This window comes from Dermacentor albipictus, chromosome 8 (assembly GCF_038994185.2).
Source record: "Dermacentor albipictus isolate Rhodes 1998 colony chromosome 8, USDA_Dalb.pri_finalv2, whole genome shotgun sequence".
Taxonomy (NCBI): domain Eukaryota; kingdom Metazoa; phylum Arthropoda; class Arachnida; order Ixodida; family Ixodidae; genus Dermacentor; species Dermacentor albipictus.
The window spans coordinates 75,800,688-75,819,164 of record NC_091828.1 but is presented as its reverse complement, the minus strand read 5'-3'; the positions used below and the strand labels follow the sequence as shown (position 1 = coordinate 75,819,164).

The 18,477-nt window shown below is 45.9% G+C and overlaps 1 protein-coding gene across 17 annotated transcripts in view; it reads right to left on the bottom strand.

Annotated features, from left to right (window-relative positions):
- The window catches only part of LOC135921987 (uncharacterized), a 144,032-nt gene extending 125,817 nt beyond the window's left edge, over positions 1-18,215 (bottom strand). For 15 of the 17 annotated variants that reach the window (XM_065456397.1, XM_065423894.1, XM_065423885.1 and 12 more), the window contains exons 1-7: positions 18,031-18,215; positions 15,609-15,629; positions 13,156-13,178; positions 7,469-7,611; positions 5,745-5,842; positions 2,966-3,019; positions 1,034-1,078 (exon numbers count right to left, since the gene is read on the bottom strand). In XM_065456397.1, the coding sequence (XP_065312469.1) occupies positions 1,034-1,078; positions 2,966-3,019; positions 5,745-5,842; positions 7,469-7,611; positions 13,156-13,178; positions 15,609-15,629; positions 18,031-18,034 (388 nt within the window). In that variant the 5' untranslated portion in view covers positions 18,035-18,215. The remainder of the gene's footprint in view (positions 1-1,033; positions 1,079-2,965; positions 3,020-5,744; positions 5,843-7,468; positions 7,612-13,155; positions 13,179-15,608; positions 15,630-18,030) is intronic. The other 2 variants (XM_070523607.1, XM_065423946.1) reach the window with 2 other exon arrangements.
- Positions 18,216-18,477: the final 262 nt, after the last annotated feature.

The window sequence follows — 18,477 nt, the reverse complement described above, 5'->3', positions numbered from 1 at the left end:
CATCCACCGAACCAAGCAGTCACGCAATCTAATCTACAGCTAACAGTTGAACGTTTGTCAAAGTTACAGCACAGCTCCTATCGTAGCAGAACGGTACCCACGCTGTCACGATCGTTGCGTATGTTTCATTGCTCCTAAAGCGCAGCTTAGAACTAGAGCATAATACTGCAATAAGGCCACATTAATGAGCGGAGCATTCGGAAATACACAATTAATCTCCGCGGCTGATTCTAGGCTCAAATAAGTGAGCACGCATCGCCCCGCGGGCTCCGTCCGCCTCAACGCCAGCAGAATGTCCGGCCATACCGACTTAAACCACTTCAGCACGCCTCACAGAACCCTTTACCACGTACAAGACGCACGTCGTACTAAACAAACCGCACAAGCGCGAAAACAAACGCCAGAAACTACTGGCGTGCGTACACCTGCCATGCAAGACAGTTCGCCCAAGCCAGCATGCCGACTGCCCATAGATAGCGCCACTACGTGGCAATATGGCGGCGCCCATGAAGAAACGGTGTATCAATAGCCGACGCGTCTAACCCGTCGATGAAATTTTGGCGATGGACGACTGTGCTCACCACTAACGTTTAGCTCTGCGTTATTTGTTTCACTGGGCAGAACTTCGTCCAATAAATAGCGAGAACATTGCCTAGCGTTTTGGCGCTTAATCAGCGTCACGATAAGGTAACATCTCTGCAGCTTTTTTTTAGGTTTTAATGCAATTCAGCTTCATGCATTATTCTACACTAACATTTGTGTCACATACAATGCGCCCATTTTCTAGTATGAATCGCATAACTTCGTATACATATCCGTCCATAATGTGTTGAATTCTGTTATTCCGAGTGCGCAAGATGATATCACGATTTCAGGTGCATGCACGTTTGTTCCACTTTGGCGCATCAGTTCCTGGGCTTCCTGAGTTCCTGGGATTCTATTTGAAACCGCTAAATTTTCGGAGACGCCATTCTCTATTGAGTTTGCTGCGTAGCTTTCATAAGTTATTCAACGTGCTCCAAGATGTACTTACCTGGTGGTGTTGGAGTCATCGGAATAGGAGTGACAAGATCGGGAACTGCAAGAAGTGATCAAGTGAACAGTGATCAGTTGGTGGGGGCGTCATCATTGTCATTACATGTCATATTCGCCGCCGCTAATATCGGGCAGCTGGGCTCGCGTTCCACGAGCAGAAGACGAACTTCGTCATCCATCCGGAAGGGCTCCTCAACCATCGTTCCCCTCATCTTTCTACCTTGGCCGATGGGAGGACGTCACGCTCCGCTGGCTGGCGTCACGTCGTCCTACACGTTCTTGACACGCGCACATTGTTTATCCATTTTGCCGGGGAAGAACCGCTATCCCCCACCTAGCATATGCTATGGCTCGGTGCAAAACACCTTCTGGACATGTTCGCAGACCTGCGTGCCAAATATGACGTCACAGCACGACGGCCGAGAACAGTGCGACCAACGGCTGCCGCCACTGAGGCCGCGTTGCCTTCGGTGGATCCTGGCCGCCGCAGTCACACGCACTTGTTGAAAACGTGTCGGTCGGTGTTTGTGCGGCATTTGTGTTAATGTGTAGCCGAAGAGTGCGGCGTGGAAACAAGAAACAAGTGTTGTGTGCCGCTGTTATGGGACCATGGAGGGAGAAAACTAGGCGGGAACTTCATGTGAGAATCTTGAAGCCTACTCATAAAAATTTGTAAGAATGGGATGATTGTAAATAGGCTATCACGTGATAGGGAAGCGGTAGATTTAGTCGGCTCGCTTTGGTTGCGTCTGCTGCGGGGGTGTTGAAATATGCGCAAATTGTAGGCGCGGCAAACAGATAGCCTGAGCCTCAATAATCTCTCGTACATCTTTATCTTTGTGCTTCGCAAGAACCCGGCAGGACCCATACACCGGCACACAGCCGCATTCCTAACAGTGAGTTGATAGATGACCGTATATGAATGACGTCAGAAAGAACGTTGACTCCTACGCACATGCTACCTAGGAGGCGCTGGTTTAGCGCAGTAGATAAGACACTCGGCCTCTGAGGCTGGAGTCGTAGGTTTTAAACTCACTAGCACCGGCGTTTTTCCATTTGAATTTATTGTTTTACACATTATTTCCCTTATGGTGATTACGGAGGCGCAGTTACAACTGAGGCGAGAGCTTGCATGAACAAGCAACGCGCGGATGACACAGATTTCCGTGAGAGCGAGCAAGGGTGACGTGGCGTCGCGGCGATGCCCCCCCCCCCCCCGCCTCACGCAACACCTGGCGTGCTATCGCGGCAGCAGCTGTTCTCTTTCGCCAGCTCTGCTCCGCCGGGGCGCGCTCATGACGTGGCGTCGGAGCCAATGAGAATTTAGGTGCCGTTTTTCCCTTGCCCATAGCATATATGTCAGTTTTTTTTTCTCAATGCGCCATTTGATTCTTTCGCGTGAATAAATAGTTAAATCGTTAACTATAGTTATGACGCCTTCTATTCGTCACCCTCACTATAACGTGACACCTATGTTGCCGTTTTCAAGTTTCCGTGTAATTCACCATCATGCATTTCTATACAGCAATATTTCTGCGACTCAGGGTGCGCCCGTGTTGTAACGAGTTGCACAATCTGGTGACAACCTCCACCCACAATGTGCATACTAACAAGATAATACCGCAAATTTGGGCGCATGCACACTTGTTCCTCTTTGGATAACAACACTTGCTGGTGCTGTACATGAAACCGCTTCACTGGGGGCGAAATGCGAAAACACCCGTGTACTTAGATTTAGGTGCACGTTAAAGAACCCCAGGTGGTCGAAATTTCCGGAGTCCTCCACTACGGCGTGCCTCATAATCAGAAAGTGGTTTTGGCACGTAAAACCCCATAATTAATTAATTAATTTGAAAGAGGCCGTATACCATATTGAGTTTCCCACGAAGGGTGCATTCGTTATTTCAGTGTGTTCCAATGTGGAACTTACCTGTTAGTAGTGTTGTCGGTAAAGGAGTGACGGAAGACTCTTCAGTGGAATTAGCTGCAATGAAAATCGCCAAAAGTGTATGTAACGTTATCATCATTTCCATCTACCGCCATCGCGCGTCCTATTCACCGCCGCTAATCGCACGTAGCTCGGCATGCGAGCCGCGAGCTTCTGAACGAGCTCTTGTTCTGCAATCAGGCTATACGCCGCAGCGATAGCCTAACTCATCTTTCTACCTACGAAAACCACAGCACTTCGCGCCACGTCGGCTGCCGTCACGTCGTTCTACACGTTCTTTATAGATATTTATAGAATTTATTGATATTTATAGATAATTATAGAATTCAGGTCTTTCGCATTGCTCATACGCATGTGCCTAGAGAAATGGTCTGAAGATGCGTTCTCTCACAAAGTGCACTTTGAGATCATGGTGAGAACGTCTTCACGAAGAAACCGATTAAAGTCGCCCTATGTGTTGCAAAATGCGCTATACCGGGTATAAGCCACACGTGGCGTAGCTGAATAAAGTTTTCACGCGTGTTAGCGGTAATTTACTTGTCCACCGAGTTTCATTCAAAGATACTGGAAGTGCACTTCATATTGCAACAGTTGCACCAGCATCATGTAAAAGCATATGTATGCCACATGATCACGATAACCAGGATCTTCACACTCTAGCGTGATTGTCAGGTTTGATTTTGCGTACCGCTAACACCATCATGCCTTTGTTTGTTAAACAGTGAAGAAACATCGCAATTTAATGCAAACTAGTCAAACAAGAAATGTTTTAAAATTGTTGAAATGCAGTTTTATTGCGATAGCAGCTACATGGACTCTCCCGGCGGACTTATGCCGTTGCCGTGGTGTTCCGTATAATTCCAAGGGCGATAACACCACCGCTACGCGTCGTATGCTGTATGTGCGACTGAAGGCACGCGAGCGGACACGACGATCACAGCTCAACCTGGCACGGACCAACAATGAAAGCGGTGAGCAAACGTGCATTCTTCTGTCGCGAGAGAGAAGGAGATTCTTGATGGGAAGGAAAGGTTGGGGTAAAGTGCAGCGCAGTAACTGTCTCTCAGCAGAGGACACCTCAACCGCGCTGCACAGGGGGTAGGGAATGAAAGTAGGGGGAGAAATGCGGTGGGGGGACGCGAGTCGGGAAGGGGGGGGGGGTGGCGTTGTGCTCCGACAGCAACTGCGCGTTTCGCGACACCAGGTGCAAGGCGAGCTGAGGACCACGGCTCAATCTCGCTCGCCACATATGGAGGAAAGTGGGTAGGCAGCACCGGGGGTGGGGGTGGTTTCGACTCCTCCAACAGCTGCGCACTTTGACCGGCCGCGAGTGGTCTTATCTTGCAAAGTATCTGCAGACGGTCCATATACCTTCATGCGCGTTGTTCTCGCGGCGCTTGCGTTAAAGCGATAGACCACCCGAAGGTCACTTCGCTCGCCGCTGCTGCCGCGCCTGCTCACACCAGCGTTCTGATAGCGAGTGTGCGCGCTAATCGAGTGCGGTGTGTTCATGTTTGCGTGTGCGCGCTGACACCATGTTTGTTAATTCAGTTAGTGCCAATTTGATACAGCCGATAGAACTACTAACCTTACTTTGGATAGCTGTATAACTGGCTATCGCAATCAATGCTTCGCCTTTCGGGCGAAACTGCGTCGTCTTTTGTTGCATGCGTGCAAACAAATGTTTGCAGCACCTCAGATCTTCGCCTACTCAAGCATTTGTTGGGCTAACCGCACAAAAATGTTTGAGAACAGTGCGTACGTATACAGGGCGTCCAAACGGTCATGCACTGAGATTTAAAGATATCGATGTGCCACGTAGCTGGACAGAACCAAGATAATGTTGTTTGCCGTCACTTGAATATACTTAGATTATTGTCTTGCATCCGGATGATTGAATAATTAGTCGTAATTTATTAATCAACTTCTCAAATATTACAATTATATGAAGAGTGTCAGTGAAAACAACGGTAGAGTAACATGAAAAACTCCTGATTTAGCGTTCTGTTGCTCAATACGTGCTGCATAATAGTGTTTTTCCGAGCGTGAAAAAAGTGCGGGAATACACGTGAAGTACCTCGAGCGGCCATCGTATGGCAATTTTGCTTGTCTTTGCGGGCTTCTTTGCGCTCTCGGAAAAAACATTTTCGTGTCGGACATATTGAGCAACAGAAAGCTCTATAGGGAGTTCTTGATGTTGGTCTACAATTTTCTCATTGACACTTCTCATCTAATTATATTATTTGAGAAGTTGATTCATTAAGTAAGACTGTAATTACACGGAAAGCAAAAAGTAATCTAAATATGTCCAAGTGGCAGCAAGCACCATTACCTCAGTTCTGTCCCGCTACGTGGCATTTACATATTTTTACATTGTGGTGCATGACAGTTGGGACACTCTGTCTAATCAGGGTGCATTCTCTAATCAGTGAAATTTTCTTTCTAACGCACAACACACAGCTTTAACATTACAAGCGAGTCCGGATGGCCTTTCGAAATAAATTCAACAACATCTGTGCGTTGATCTCAAATTGACAATACAAATATACTGCGTAGCTAAAACCAGCTTGGGCTACCGCGGAGGCCATGGAACCATTCACTTGGATCTACCCATCCCAGTAATAGTCAAAAGTAATTGTACTAAGTAGCAATCAGAATAAAAAGCTGTAGTAATAAACGGTGCGGTTGTAATAGCGGGCTTCCTGGTTTTTTTTCCCCCGGCCTAAGCGCTTCATTGGTCAATAAGGAGTTGAAAACTCACCACTGCTCGTCAAGAAGCTTAAAATGAAGTACACGGCGAGCATGCCTAGTGCCAGGAGTACGAGGATGACGACCAGCATAACTATGCACGGCATCGCGCTGCAAGAGTAGTGGTTTGTGCAATTAGTAGGAACCGAGGCGTATATAAATATGGGCTAAAAAAATTCACCGACGATTACGATACTCTGTAATGCGAAATTCGAGCGGTACAGCATCTCCATACATGTTTGCATTTCGCGATATATTGAGGCATCGCACTGATAACACCCCCCCCCCCACCACCCCCCCACCACCCCCCCACCACCCCCCTTCGACTGGCAGAGCCGCAACGCGCGGGGCTATGTAGGCAGACCGGCCACACAGTTGCCGCTTCCCGGCAACTGCAGCTTACGTAACTGTAATCCGTACCTGGAAACGCTTTGCGGTGAACGATGCGCGAACGCGAGCTTTTTTTTGCGACTGGTCGCTTCGCGACCAACTTGGTCGCGCGAATGCTGTCGGTCGCCGGTGTGAATGAGCCTTAAGTCATGGGCGATGCAATCACGTGACGCGCTTCGTCTGTCTCGCATCGCGCAGAATGGCGTCGGCACCGCTGGCTGCTGCTGCTTGCTGGCTCGGGCAGCACGCATTCGCTTACGGTACACTACTTGAAGCGCAAAATCCGAAGGACCCCTTGGCGGGGTGCAATTGGACATTGATGCTTTCGCATTCAAAACTCACAAGATGTGCCTAGGTTTCATCGGATTTTGTTAAGCGTTGCACTCCAGTGGCCTTGAAAATGTTTGCAGCGAATAGCTTAATTTCCTTGCGCGCGCGTTTTCGTCGTGGCCGGTGGCTGGCAGATTTCCGTCACCGCTGCAAAGGCACGCGCCCATGCAAAGTGCGCGTGCTTTCTCGCAATCGAGTGATACCCGAGCACATTTTTCACCAAATTCCAATTATTACAGCTCTTTGAGATGCATGTACAAACGCGCCAGAGCTTTGGGGCGTGTGGAGGTTTTCATGCCACTGTGGAGCGCTAGGGATGTGCAGCTGTTATTTTCTATCGCCGCCCTCTCCCCCTTGTGAGGGCTACGAGAGAGGGCTGCGGCGATGGGAAACAAGTATGGCAGTCGCCATCCAAGGCGGCGTTCCCACCGATGGTGACAACACACACGTAGCGAACAGGCTTACATATACAGTTACCTATACCACAGCTACAAGTGTGCCGATTAACTGCTCTGTATTCGGCACAATTACGTAATGCAGCAACAAACACTACTTATGCATCGTTATTGCAATAAGTATGGACCCCGAAGCACCTCATTCCTTAGCTGAAGCTATATTTTTTCCAGCAGTGGCCGACTATTCGTTCAAATACCCGCCGTGGCTGCTCAGTGGCTATGGTGTTGGGCTGCTGAGCACGAGATCGCGGGATCGAATCCCGGCCGCGGCGGCCGCATTTCGATGGGGGCGAAACGCGAAAACACCCGTGTACTTAGATTTAGGTGCAGGTTAAAGAACCCCAGGTGGTCGAAATTTCCGGAGTCCTCCACTACGGCGTGCCCCATAATCAGAAAGTGGTTTTTGCACGTTAAAGCCGACAATTTAATTTTATTCGTTCAAATCACCAACCATTGTCGATTGTTCGTGCAATTTTTCTTTCTATGACGTAGCACGAGACTTGCTTAATCCGAAGGCCGAGTCGCGGTACTGTTCTCTTCCCCAACTCTCACATCGTATTACCTTCGTGGCTCATCCAGCCGTTCAATGAGCGGCGCTGCGGCATGCGAGGCAGGAGCGAGCGCAGTTGTGGAGCGCGCTTGTGCACCACCCGCAGGAGCGCCATGGTCACCACTGGGGGCGCTGGCCGACTCCGTACGGCTTCCCTGGGATCGCGACGTGAAGTGTTTGTGACTAGGCTACGGATCTGATATAGCTCAACTAACCACCGCCTCATATCAAATTTCTTATCAACGCAGCCAGTCGAGCAAGTCGTTAGGTTAACATGTTTACGCATATGCGCAGCGCGACGCAAGAGACGGACAATAAATGGCGTTCAGTGCTCGTGTCGTCCCTTCCTTTTCCCACCTCTGTGTCACGTTGCACATATACGCACAAATTTATGAATCGGACAAAGCGAACTGTCCGTTGCGTCATTTCAAACAGATAAGAGCGGAGAGCTATCTACATCGTTACAACATGCATACGGCAGGCCTCTGTTGCACGATGTTGATGTGCGAGACAGATCAGTTATTCTGCGCAAATGCACTCTAGTATATTGGCGACTCCAATTTAATGCTTGCCCCCTAGCGGCCGCGCCGAGAACCAGCCGATCTAAGTTCAGCCTCAGCTTCTCATGCAAAGCGTGTGCTGCAATGTTGCCTCGTACTTCTCAAATCGTCGTGATGCCTGAAAGAAAAAGCGGCGGTCGAAAGAGTTTTGCTGTGTACTATTATGCGTGTCATCGCTGTGGAAAGACATCGATGTATGATTTCATCGTTTCCTTAAAGAAGCAGACGACAAACATTGGAGACCCACATGGATAACAGTATAACGCATTCAGAAAACATGACTGATAGTATTTTGGGGCGCTATAACGTAATGCTATTCCAAGCTTTTATATTCCAATTCTGCAATCAGCCGTCCGCGATTGGTCAAAAACTTTTTTCGACCACCCCCACTTTGCCTGTCTGTCAGGTGACGTCATGAAAACCGCGATAGCTCCCCATCCCATATGACGTGTACACACTGATTATGCATGATTTGACCGAGAAAAAAAATAGCTATTTCTGATTCGACGCTTTTTCGCCATTAGCCCTCCGCTATTGGTCAAAATTTTTGGGGCTGCAACCACTTCACCTGCCTGTCACGCGACGTCACGAAACCGCAAAAACCCACCGCGTCAAAGTGGCGTAAACGCGTGAAAGATGCATTAATATGCCGAACATAACTGAATTTTCTTCGGAATAGCCACAGGCTGCCCTGTTACGAAAGCAATGAAATATGGCTGCCGCCGATCATTCAGGTACTGGCTACTCGCTCCTGCTGAAGAGCATGGGTTTATTTGCGTATGATAAACTTCCTGTGGGGCTGTGTAACGTTTTTGAGAACTTTCTGTATGTTTACGACCTCGTTCTGGCAACTCTTCTTTGCTGAGGATCCGTTTTAGCGTCATTTTCAAGCTTCTGTTGCACGCCGCTGCGATTTTCTACCAGCCACCGCAAGCTAAGTAAGGGAAAGCGTACCAATTGCAGACGCCGGCACCATTCTGTTCATGCGGTTATCGATTTTCAGTGCATTGGCTCGGCCACATCGAATCCTTTTCCACTTGAGCGTGCTGCTCGCCTCTTGTCAGCCAATTAGATAAGCCGCTCAGTGCAGGCAATGTTACTCGTTTTTCAAGCAAACAAAAGTGACCTCCTATGAACGAGGAGAGCGTTTGGTTGGTCTGTTAAGAAAACCCTTCCGGTCACGGCCCGTGCTTGCTTCGGCGGTTGCGCAAATTTGACGTCACCAGATTGGAATAAAAACATATTGGAATAGTTTTACGTTATTGTGCCCCTCGTTTGTTTCGAAACACTTCACTCGAGACGACTTCTTTATTCCCTGTCAGTAGACAATTGGTTCATTTTTTATGTTATAAATATGTGGCTGACGTTTCAAATCACCAGTTGTACATTGACAGACGCTTTAAATTGTAGTTATGTACGCTTAAACTTCATCTCGTTTTGTTAGTTTAGCTTTCTGCCCTAGATTAAGGCCCTAGATTAGGCAATGAGAATATTCTCACTAATGTAGTTTTGTCGTCAGGCACCAATAGCAGAAACGACAACTAGCTCAGAAGTTCTGACATTTATCACGACATATTATGCCGCGAGGTGACAGGTCCTTTTGTTAGCATGCCTTAGTTCAGGGTTGTAAGCAAAACATGCTGTTTTCTCATTCAGCGCGATGAGTTGTCAGTTTAAATGCCCGCAAGGAAATTAGAACCAACTACAAACAGGCGCTCGTTCCAAATTTGGAGTATTGAACCCGGCCACAGCCCCGATAGTTTGCGTTCCGACTCCGCGCACACAGCTATATATTACATTGCAGCTGGTGCGATTCGTTTCCAAGTCCTGCATTTACGCTAACACAAGTGATATCACAAAAGAACATCTCGTGATATTTTAAAAATCTGTTGGCGAAGAAACACAACTGGGTCCGATTCGTTGTTATATACCTCTCGCGTTTCACTGAGTCTTAAGAATTTGGGGGGAGGGGGGGGGGGGTGCGCCGCGTTCCCAAGCCTGGACCCTGCCTCGAACAATGAGTACTACGAGCATCCGACACTGACTAGCTCATCAGGCAGTTCAGCTAAATATAAGGGGAAAGGTGCATCCGGGCTCAGAAACTGAACTCTCATTTGTTTTTATCCCAAGACACGCTGACTAGGTACCTTGACAGTTTGTAGACTCGTTCTATAAGGGCACAATATCAGTATTTAACTTCTGAAGGCACGAAATACGTTACCGAAGATAAATTGTGGGATGTTATGTGATTCATACTGCAACGCTAGTCGCAGTGAGCAGTTGCTTACATCAAGGTCGAAAACAGTCAAGTATCGAACCTGTAGCAGTGTAGCAACGTCGCGAACAAATGCTTTCACTTTTCGGAAGCCCGCTGCGCACACAAATAATTCCTTTTTCAACCTCGGGCTCACTTGCAGAGATATTTGCCTCTAAAGAAGATTGCAGCGGCTCGCTAGGCAGGCCTTACGTTTTCACGCCTGGCGCAGCTCTTTCCGTAGTTTCGTCGCTGAAATCCTCGAGACCGACAAAACTAGGGTGATTGGCAAAAAGGACCCTTTCGGCTTCGACGTTCTACGTCACAAACGAGAAACGTGTGCACCGCACCAAGCGAAAGAGACGCCGTAAACCTGTATGTCGTACTCATCTTTGTTTATTTGAACAGTGTTGCTAGCACAAGTGACGGATTCTGGAGTTGCCAACAACCTTGCTTTCATAACGAGTCTCACTTGGAACATCTATTTCATCATCAACATCATCATCGGCCTGTTTACGCCCACTGCAGGGCAAAGGCCTATCCCATACTTCTCCAACAACCCCGGTCATGCACTGATTGCGGCCATGTCGGCCCTTCAAACTTCTTAATCTCATCCGCCCACCTAACCTTCAGCCGCCCCCTGCTACGCTTCCCATCCCTTTGAATCCAGTCCGTAACCCTTAATGACCATCGGTTATCTTCCCTCCTCATTACATGTCCTGACCATGCCCATTTCTTTTGGTTCATCTATTTGGTTGTTCATAAACACAAGTGAACACGGCATCAAACTAAGGATGCGCTGCCAATGCAAGAATGAAGGTGGCGGGCTTCTATGTCGTACTCACGTTCACAGGAATGTAGTAATAATGAAATTAATGCGTGATTGTCATCAACTAGATGGTATCACGAAGAAAAAATCCGTGCTGGTTTCTCACGAAAAAGCCCTAACACAATAAAATTTCAAGGTGCACCGGGGGTTTGAACACGGGGCACACTTTTCCCGAGCATTGACCGATCTCCTTGGTTAATGAAAGGTAATGTGGCAGGATTGGCTGCGATTTTCTGTCACAAACTATTCTAGTGTAAGAGCGGTTCGTGAAAGAGGGCCCTGATCTGCAAACATGACGGCAGAATTGTTCGCATTTGCAGAATCACCGTCCAACTCACAGCGACGCTGGAGCCCGTATTCACAAAGAGCTGTTACACTAGAATTCATCTTCAGATAAAATTCCAGCCAATCCTGATACTGGACATATTATTTCTTACCAACGAAGAAATTTGTGAATTCGGCCAGTTTCCTTCTGAAATGAAACCATATACTCTAATACGCTTAAAACGTTGTAAGCGTATAACGTCTTCGTGAACATTGTGAGAAATTATCGCAATGACCGTATTTGGTCCACACGCAATGCGCAAACAGATTTGTTTGTACGAAAAAAAATTTATGAAAGCTGCACTTCATCCACCCTCATTTAACTGTACACTGCACACACAAGTTTGCCAAAGTGCTCCCCGACCCCTCGTAGCAGCTTAATTTGACCTCAGTTACATTTGTACTTCCGTCAGGGCAACAGTCTAAATTACGTGCAGTTCATGAAACACACTCATAATGTTCTATAGGACTTGCACACGTAATTTTTTCCAGAGACTGCAATTAACCCAAACAATTTGACATTTTCCCTACACATCTCACATAACATGTTCGTTATTTTGTCAAAGTACGAAGAATGTTCTTTGTTATGCTCACCGAGACCATCTGGTAAACCAATGACAAGCTACGTGTGATACATGAAAGTCGACAAAAAAGCATGGTTCAGTAATTACTTCAACTGCTTTTGATTGGGCCAGAAACAATTATATTTCGTTGCACATTACGCTTATCATACGCCCCGTTTTCACCATATGCAAACTCGGTGTGACGAAGATTTCTCTCCGGGATTCAGAAAACAGCTGATAACAATCGTAGGCCGCTTTCGGACAGGAAACTTTTTTTTTTCACAAGAGCTCTAGCTAATTTTTTAGACTCTTGACACTTCGCGCTTGCGTCACATGCATAGGATTCTGTCCACTTTCACTACATTTTAACCTGTGGCATGCTACTTTCTTTCAGCACATTATACGATCTTCCTGTGTGGTTCGTAATACACGCTTGTAAAGCTGCGACACGTTTGCATAGGTGGTTTTTTACGAAGGTTGTGATTTATCCATTTTCGTGAGAAGCTTGACACACCGAAGCCATAACATTACCCCCTTATGAACAAATACTATAGAATTGTTAGCACCTGTGGCTCTCCGATGGTGACGAAATGCAAAAACACCCCTGTACATAGATTTAGGTGCCCGGTAAATAACTCCAGTTGGTCAAAATTAGTCCGAAGTCCCCCACTACGACATGGCTCATAATAAGATCGTGGTTTCGGCGCGTAAAAACCGTCAATTTGAACCTTTCGCTCTCCCGCGGCAGCGCGAAATCTTGATAAGCGTTTCAAATAATGCCTGCAAACAGGCCGGGAATGGAGGTTTTGCAATTTTACTTCAGCCCCGATTTGCCCCACACACTTCAAAATTTGCCTGCGTTTCACACCTAGCATGCCCCCTTCCCTCTAAATATAAACTTGGTGAATAATGGCCTCGAGAAGTCTTGAAAGCTGGAATATAACGTTTTCGAGCGCTTCTACTCGCACAAAAATAACTCGGCTGCAAAGTCGGCAAGCTGGAGAAAGTTTTACGAAAAGAAAGGTGTCACCCACTTACATGAAGCACCAAGGTACATAAACGCACATAACACTGAATCAGCAGAATTTAATTCAATTAACTCTCTCGCTGTCAACATCTCTGTCCCCTTTTTTTTAAGAAGAAAGTGTCCAGCATGGACTCTTGCTTACTGAGGTCGACGATCTTGTGCTTTCTGGAAGACAGCGTATTAGAACCACGTTAAGATGATATGAAACCTTTACTTTGCTGCCATATTTAAGGCAATCAAGGGCAAACTGAATACCCTTTCTAAATGACATCATGCAAAACTACCATGCAGAGAACTAAGTTTGCTATACGTGTATTGCTCCATATAAGGTTTGTTGATAAGGTTAAGAATTCATGGTTTAAAATTGCTTCAATAGGCACGTGAAAAAAGCGGGATATAGCTGATACATACAAAGCTCGATATGCATTCACCAGAAGGAACTTATAATTGTAAAATTGTAAAGTGTTATGAACGTGGCAAGCACTGTCTCATCTATACTAACTAGCTCAACCTTCTGTTATCTGAAGCGCTTATTAATGTGGTTCAAACCCCGTTTTCGGGCTCTCTGTTGATGCTCCGACTACGCACGATACATTTGGATTAAATACAACTGCTTCCTCCTTCTGTATATCCAAGCAAGAGAAAATAAAGTTTATTTCACGGAAAGCTCTCAGCGAGGTAAGTCCGTAAGGACTTCGAAAGAGGAGCGCGAATGAATCTTCTCTTCGGGAAAAATTTTCCCTTTTAAACATTCGCGAAAGCCTTGTCCACGTTGTCCAGACAATACGCGCGTCATGAAATAGCTCTTATCTATTGCGCTGCCGAAAACAAAGTGCGTGATCACGTGCGGCCATCAAGCCTCGTACGATGCAAAATGGCGTCTTTAGGCACAGCAATATCTGCAACTTAATTCACTATGCTGTTCGTGCGTGATCACTTGCGGCCATCAAGCTTCACACGATGCAAAATGGCGTCTTTAGGCACAGCAATATCTGCAACTTAATTCACTATGCTGTTCGTGCGTGATCACTTGCGGCCATCAAGCTTCACACGATGCAAAACGGCGTCTTTAGGCACAGCAATATCTGCAACCTAATTCACTACGCTGTTCGTGGGTGAGTGATTTTTCGCCATTGCCTGGTTTCATTCACTAATATTGTGTACAGTACCACAACTGATCGACAATTCGCTCTTAAGAGACATTTGTTCTACTTGTCTTTAAGTGTGAATACCGGCCCCAGTGTCCCAATTCGCTATAACACGTTAACGAACTGTATGTTCAGCATGAGTGTGGGCTGAAACCTGTGCTTGCGAATAAGTTTGGTGTGAGAAGATCATTCCTAAATACGAGTCCTGAATTCCACCCACTGCACGTCCGGACTTAAGGTCCGGACTTACAAAAAAGGTCTTACGCTAGAATCACTCGTAACAAACGAATTTCAGCCAACCCTGATGCTGAACATAATAGCGATGCTGGCTGACCAATGGCGATGAGCAGTTACGAACTAAAACATGGTTTATCGGACCCCGGAACTTGACCTGCAAACGTGATGGCCATTGTGGATTAAATTCGAGACCAGTTTATCTTCACCTCTCGGCTGGCGTTAACGCCGCGTGTGCGTTGTAACGTGTACCCACTCTGTTCGCTTAGTGCTAGCGCGTAGTAACTCCATTGGACAAGGTTTACAACTGGGGGTTAGTACCAACTGCGAATTTCGCCCTGTTAACAGCTCGTGCCACATCCTCATCGACTTTTTGAGTACTCGCTGACGACGACGTCTATTCTGAAATAACCATGTGCAGAAAAGTTAGTGAAGCAGTTAAGAACGCTCTTTCCTCAGTTTAAAAGCGCTGCAAACTTGGGAGGACTTTTGACGAAAGAATTTACTTTTATTCATTTCGTTGTTAGCACTTAAATTTGTCCCCCACTGTAGTGCCTGAGTAACAATGGGATTCTACTGCTGAGCCAGAGGTCATGCATTCCAATTCCTGTCACTGAGATTGCGTACAGAACTGTAGCAATTAGAAAACGTCAGTGCACCAAGCTATCGCTGCAGGTTAAAGTACTAAGAGCGGTAAAAATGAATCTGAAGCTCAGAACTATACGCCGCCTCTAGTAATCTTGCTCATCTGTAGCGTTTGAATACATCAACATGCAACCGCTCAGACAAGCTCTTATTTATTCTCTTTATTAACTAATTAATTAAATATGTCTTTTTCTTAAAGCATTATATAATATCTACGCTCTTTCAGATCCTTCAGTAAATGTTCTTCATTAGTGCACAAATCTCCATTAGTTCTTTCTCTGACATCATAACGCGTCCAGTGAGCAAAATTAACCACCACTTTTGCTAAAGTAGCTTATGTCAGAAGGAATATTTTATCTGAAGCAAATGTCTCTCTTGTTTTCATCATCGCTAAAATTATCACGTTACATCTCGTCCGCGCTGTTTTAAAATGCCCAAATTGATGCTGACATTTTTTCACTTACACTGTGAATACCGACGCATAAGTTGCCGAATATTGAAGGGTAAAATTCGCTATACTGCGCCAACTCATTTCCTTTGGCTAAAAGAACTGTTTCGGAATACTTACCTGTTGTACTTCTTGACCTGCCTACAGCGACGCAATGAGAAGTAAAATAAAGGAAGGCATTACTTGTAGAGAATGAGGCAATGAATACTTTTCGTCGAGAAGAAAGATAGGTATTGCATATGTGATTGAAAAAAGCAATGCAGTGTGCTGTAACGTCCTTGCGAAAGACCGGACCTGGTGCCGAGAGTGTTAGCAAGTGATGCAACCGATATAGCGAGATACAGAGGCGGCCTAGTTGCTTTACAATCATCTTCGGAACTGTTAAAGCTCTAGAACAGCCTTCTCCTGTCCTTTCTCTGTATTTCGTCCTGTTGCGGGGCCTGAATGTTCCCAAAGCCAATATCATCATGAATGGCACTCGCTAACACTCGTAGTGATAAGTTACGAATACGTGTACGTCAATATCCAAGAAAGCAATTAGAGGAGCAACCGTCTTCTGATCTCATCTGGTATAAGAGAACTTCTTGCTGGGCAAGTTGGTATTGATTCATTATACCTACTTTTAAGACGCCAACGAACAGCACTCACAGCACACGAGAGAAGACAAGGGGACATCGTGCTCTGTCCCGTTGTCCCCTCTTGTGTGCTGTGTGTTGTTTTTTGGCTTCTTAAAAATAGTCAATGGATGGCGCACTTCATGCGCGGGTATAATCGGTTGAACAGGTAGTAAAGTTTATTGTTCATTTATAGTTCTGACAATAACGATAGGAAGCCTACCTTAAACAATTTTTTTCCTAATCTATTATACAGTTCAGCTTCCTGTATATCTGCAGGAGAAGCCGTAAATGCTTGTGGGAGTGTGCGTGTGCGTGCGCGTTCCGCAGGCGATGGAAGTATTTCTGACAAACTACATGTAGTCAATAGTCGCTGGAAGATAAATCCCTAAACGTTTTTAACGTCATAGCACAACAATCATCATAACAATCACCAGTCGGTGGCTTGACTTTACCCCACACGAAACGAAGCAACACGTTGCTGTGTATATGAACATACAACAGTCGTGACACCACCGTGTCACGACTGCTGTGAATTCACTACAAAACAACATCCATACGCGGATGTATCAAAGTTTCTGTTTTACAGTATGAGCTTCTCCGGAAGACTTTCCGGCGTCATTGCAAGACGAATAAACAACAAGCAGCACGCGTTGCTCTTTCCATAGTGAGCAGAAACACCACAATATACAGCCTAGGAGCAGAGGAAGCTAATTAAATTTGCGACACTGGTGCGATGAATAAACGTCGCAGCCTGACTTAGCCGGTGCGGGGTGTCTACAAGAGGGTGAATCTAAGAAAAGACAGCTGCTTTACTTCCTTTTTGTTGATCTTAGGTATAAACTGCGCGATAATAATGGGTTCTTTTTGGCTATCAGAAACGAAATTTGTATGGTTACAGGCGTTGGAAAGACGAACGAAAGCACCGAATTCGTTTTCAAGTAGACTATACTAGTTTGCCATGAATTTAAATCTGACCAGGAAAAAAACACTAAATTTCTTTTCTGTCCGACAATTTTCTCTCGCGGGGAAATTTGTGGCTTCGTATGCGCATCTATCTGTCAAAGCCTCATCGAGAAAAATGTGGGATTTTCCCTTCACTTGCGCTAAGCAAACGCTCCAAATCGCGTTAAAATGTACAATGAAAAGACACAAACAGAAGTGCCTAATATATAGTACATTGAAATCCGATATTTTCTTACGAAAGCCATCCACATACTACTCTGTTGCCGGTCAAGCAGAATAAATTGATCTTGCAATATCCTGTATCACTTTCTAAACGCATTTATGAAGGGCGCATCTGTTATGACGGCGAAATTTACTGCTAACATTGCCAACAGTGGTCATGCGAGAGCGACCTAGCGTAACTCTTAGGCAAAACTATATATAAATAACACGTGGCACCGGGTAGCTCCTACTTTAGTGGTAACAATGGGCGTAGAGCTGATGCGGGTATTTTTTGAAATTTCCCATAAAGCTTTATAGTCTCATTTCAGCAAGCTAACAACACTGATAACAAAACATTTCGCTTGTCTCTCGCTCGGCATTGATCCTGCATTTCGAAAAATCCGATGAAACGATGACTTTCGGCGTCTCTCTTTCATAATGAAAACGTGAGCAAAAAGGTTTCTTCATTACATTCCTGCGGTACAAGCTGTTTCGCAACTCAGTGACTATTAATAGAAATGTAATGCCCTACACGTATTGCTGTAAAGTCTGAAGAGCTGTCTTTGTATCTCACCTTTCTATAGTCGCAGCGAGACAAGCGCAGTAATTTTTTTGCTTGTTGCTCAATAATATTTTCATACTACCCACGCTGCTTTCCGCAGAGATTCCTCATACCCGACTTGCGCAAAATAACGTCAACACTGATTTACGGTTGATAGCCGGACCTACAAGAATGATAAAGACGAGAACTGAACGCTTACTCATGCTTCCAGAAATCGGTTGAAGGCCACCGAGCACAATGGCCTGCGACTGCTGGCGGGGATGGGGACCTAGTCAGTTAGCCCGAAGATGCGCCGCCCAGCCTGGAACTTTTTCTCACGTACTAGAGCACGCTGCTCGAAATGCTTCTTAAGTCTCGATGCCACACAACCCTTCCGAGGTGCTCTCTTCTTCTTCTGCCACTATCTTGTCAAGTGCCTCAACACCAATGGACAGAAAAAGACGAAAACCACAGGTGTTTTTTTTTTGCTACCACGAAAATACTACGTATTATCTCCAATCTCTAACTTTCTTTTGATTCTAACATACCTTTTATAAATTTTCGTTTGATTTATCTTAAAGTTCTTATTTCACTCTGATATAGGTACCGTTCTTGGTCCGTCCTGCACATTGTATGTATACCACGAACACAATGACCCTACATGCAT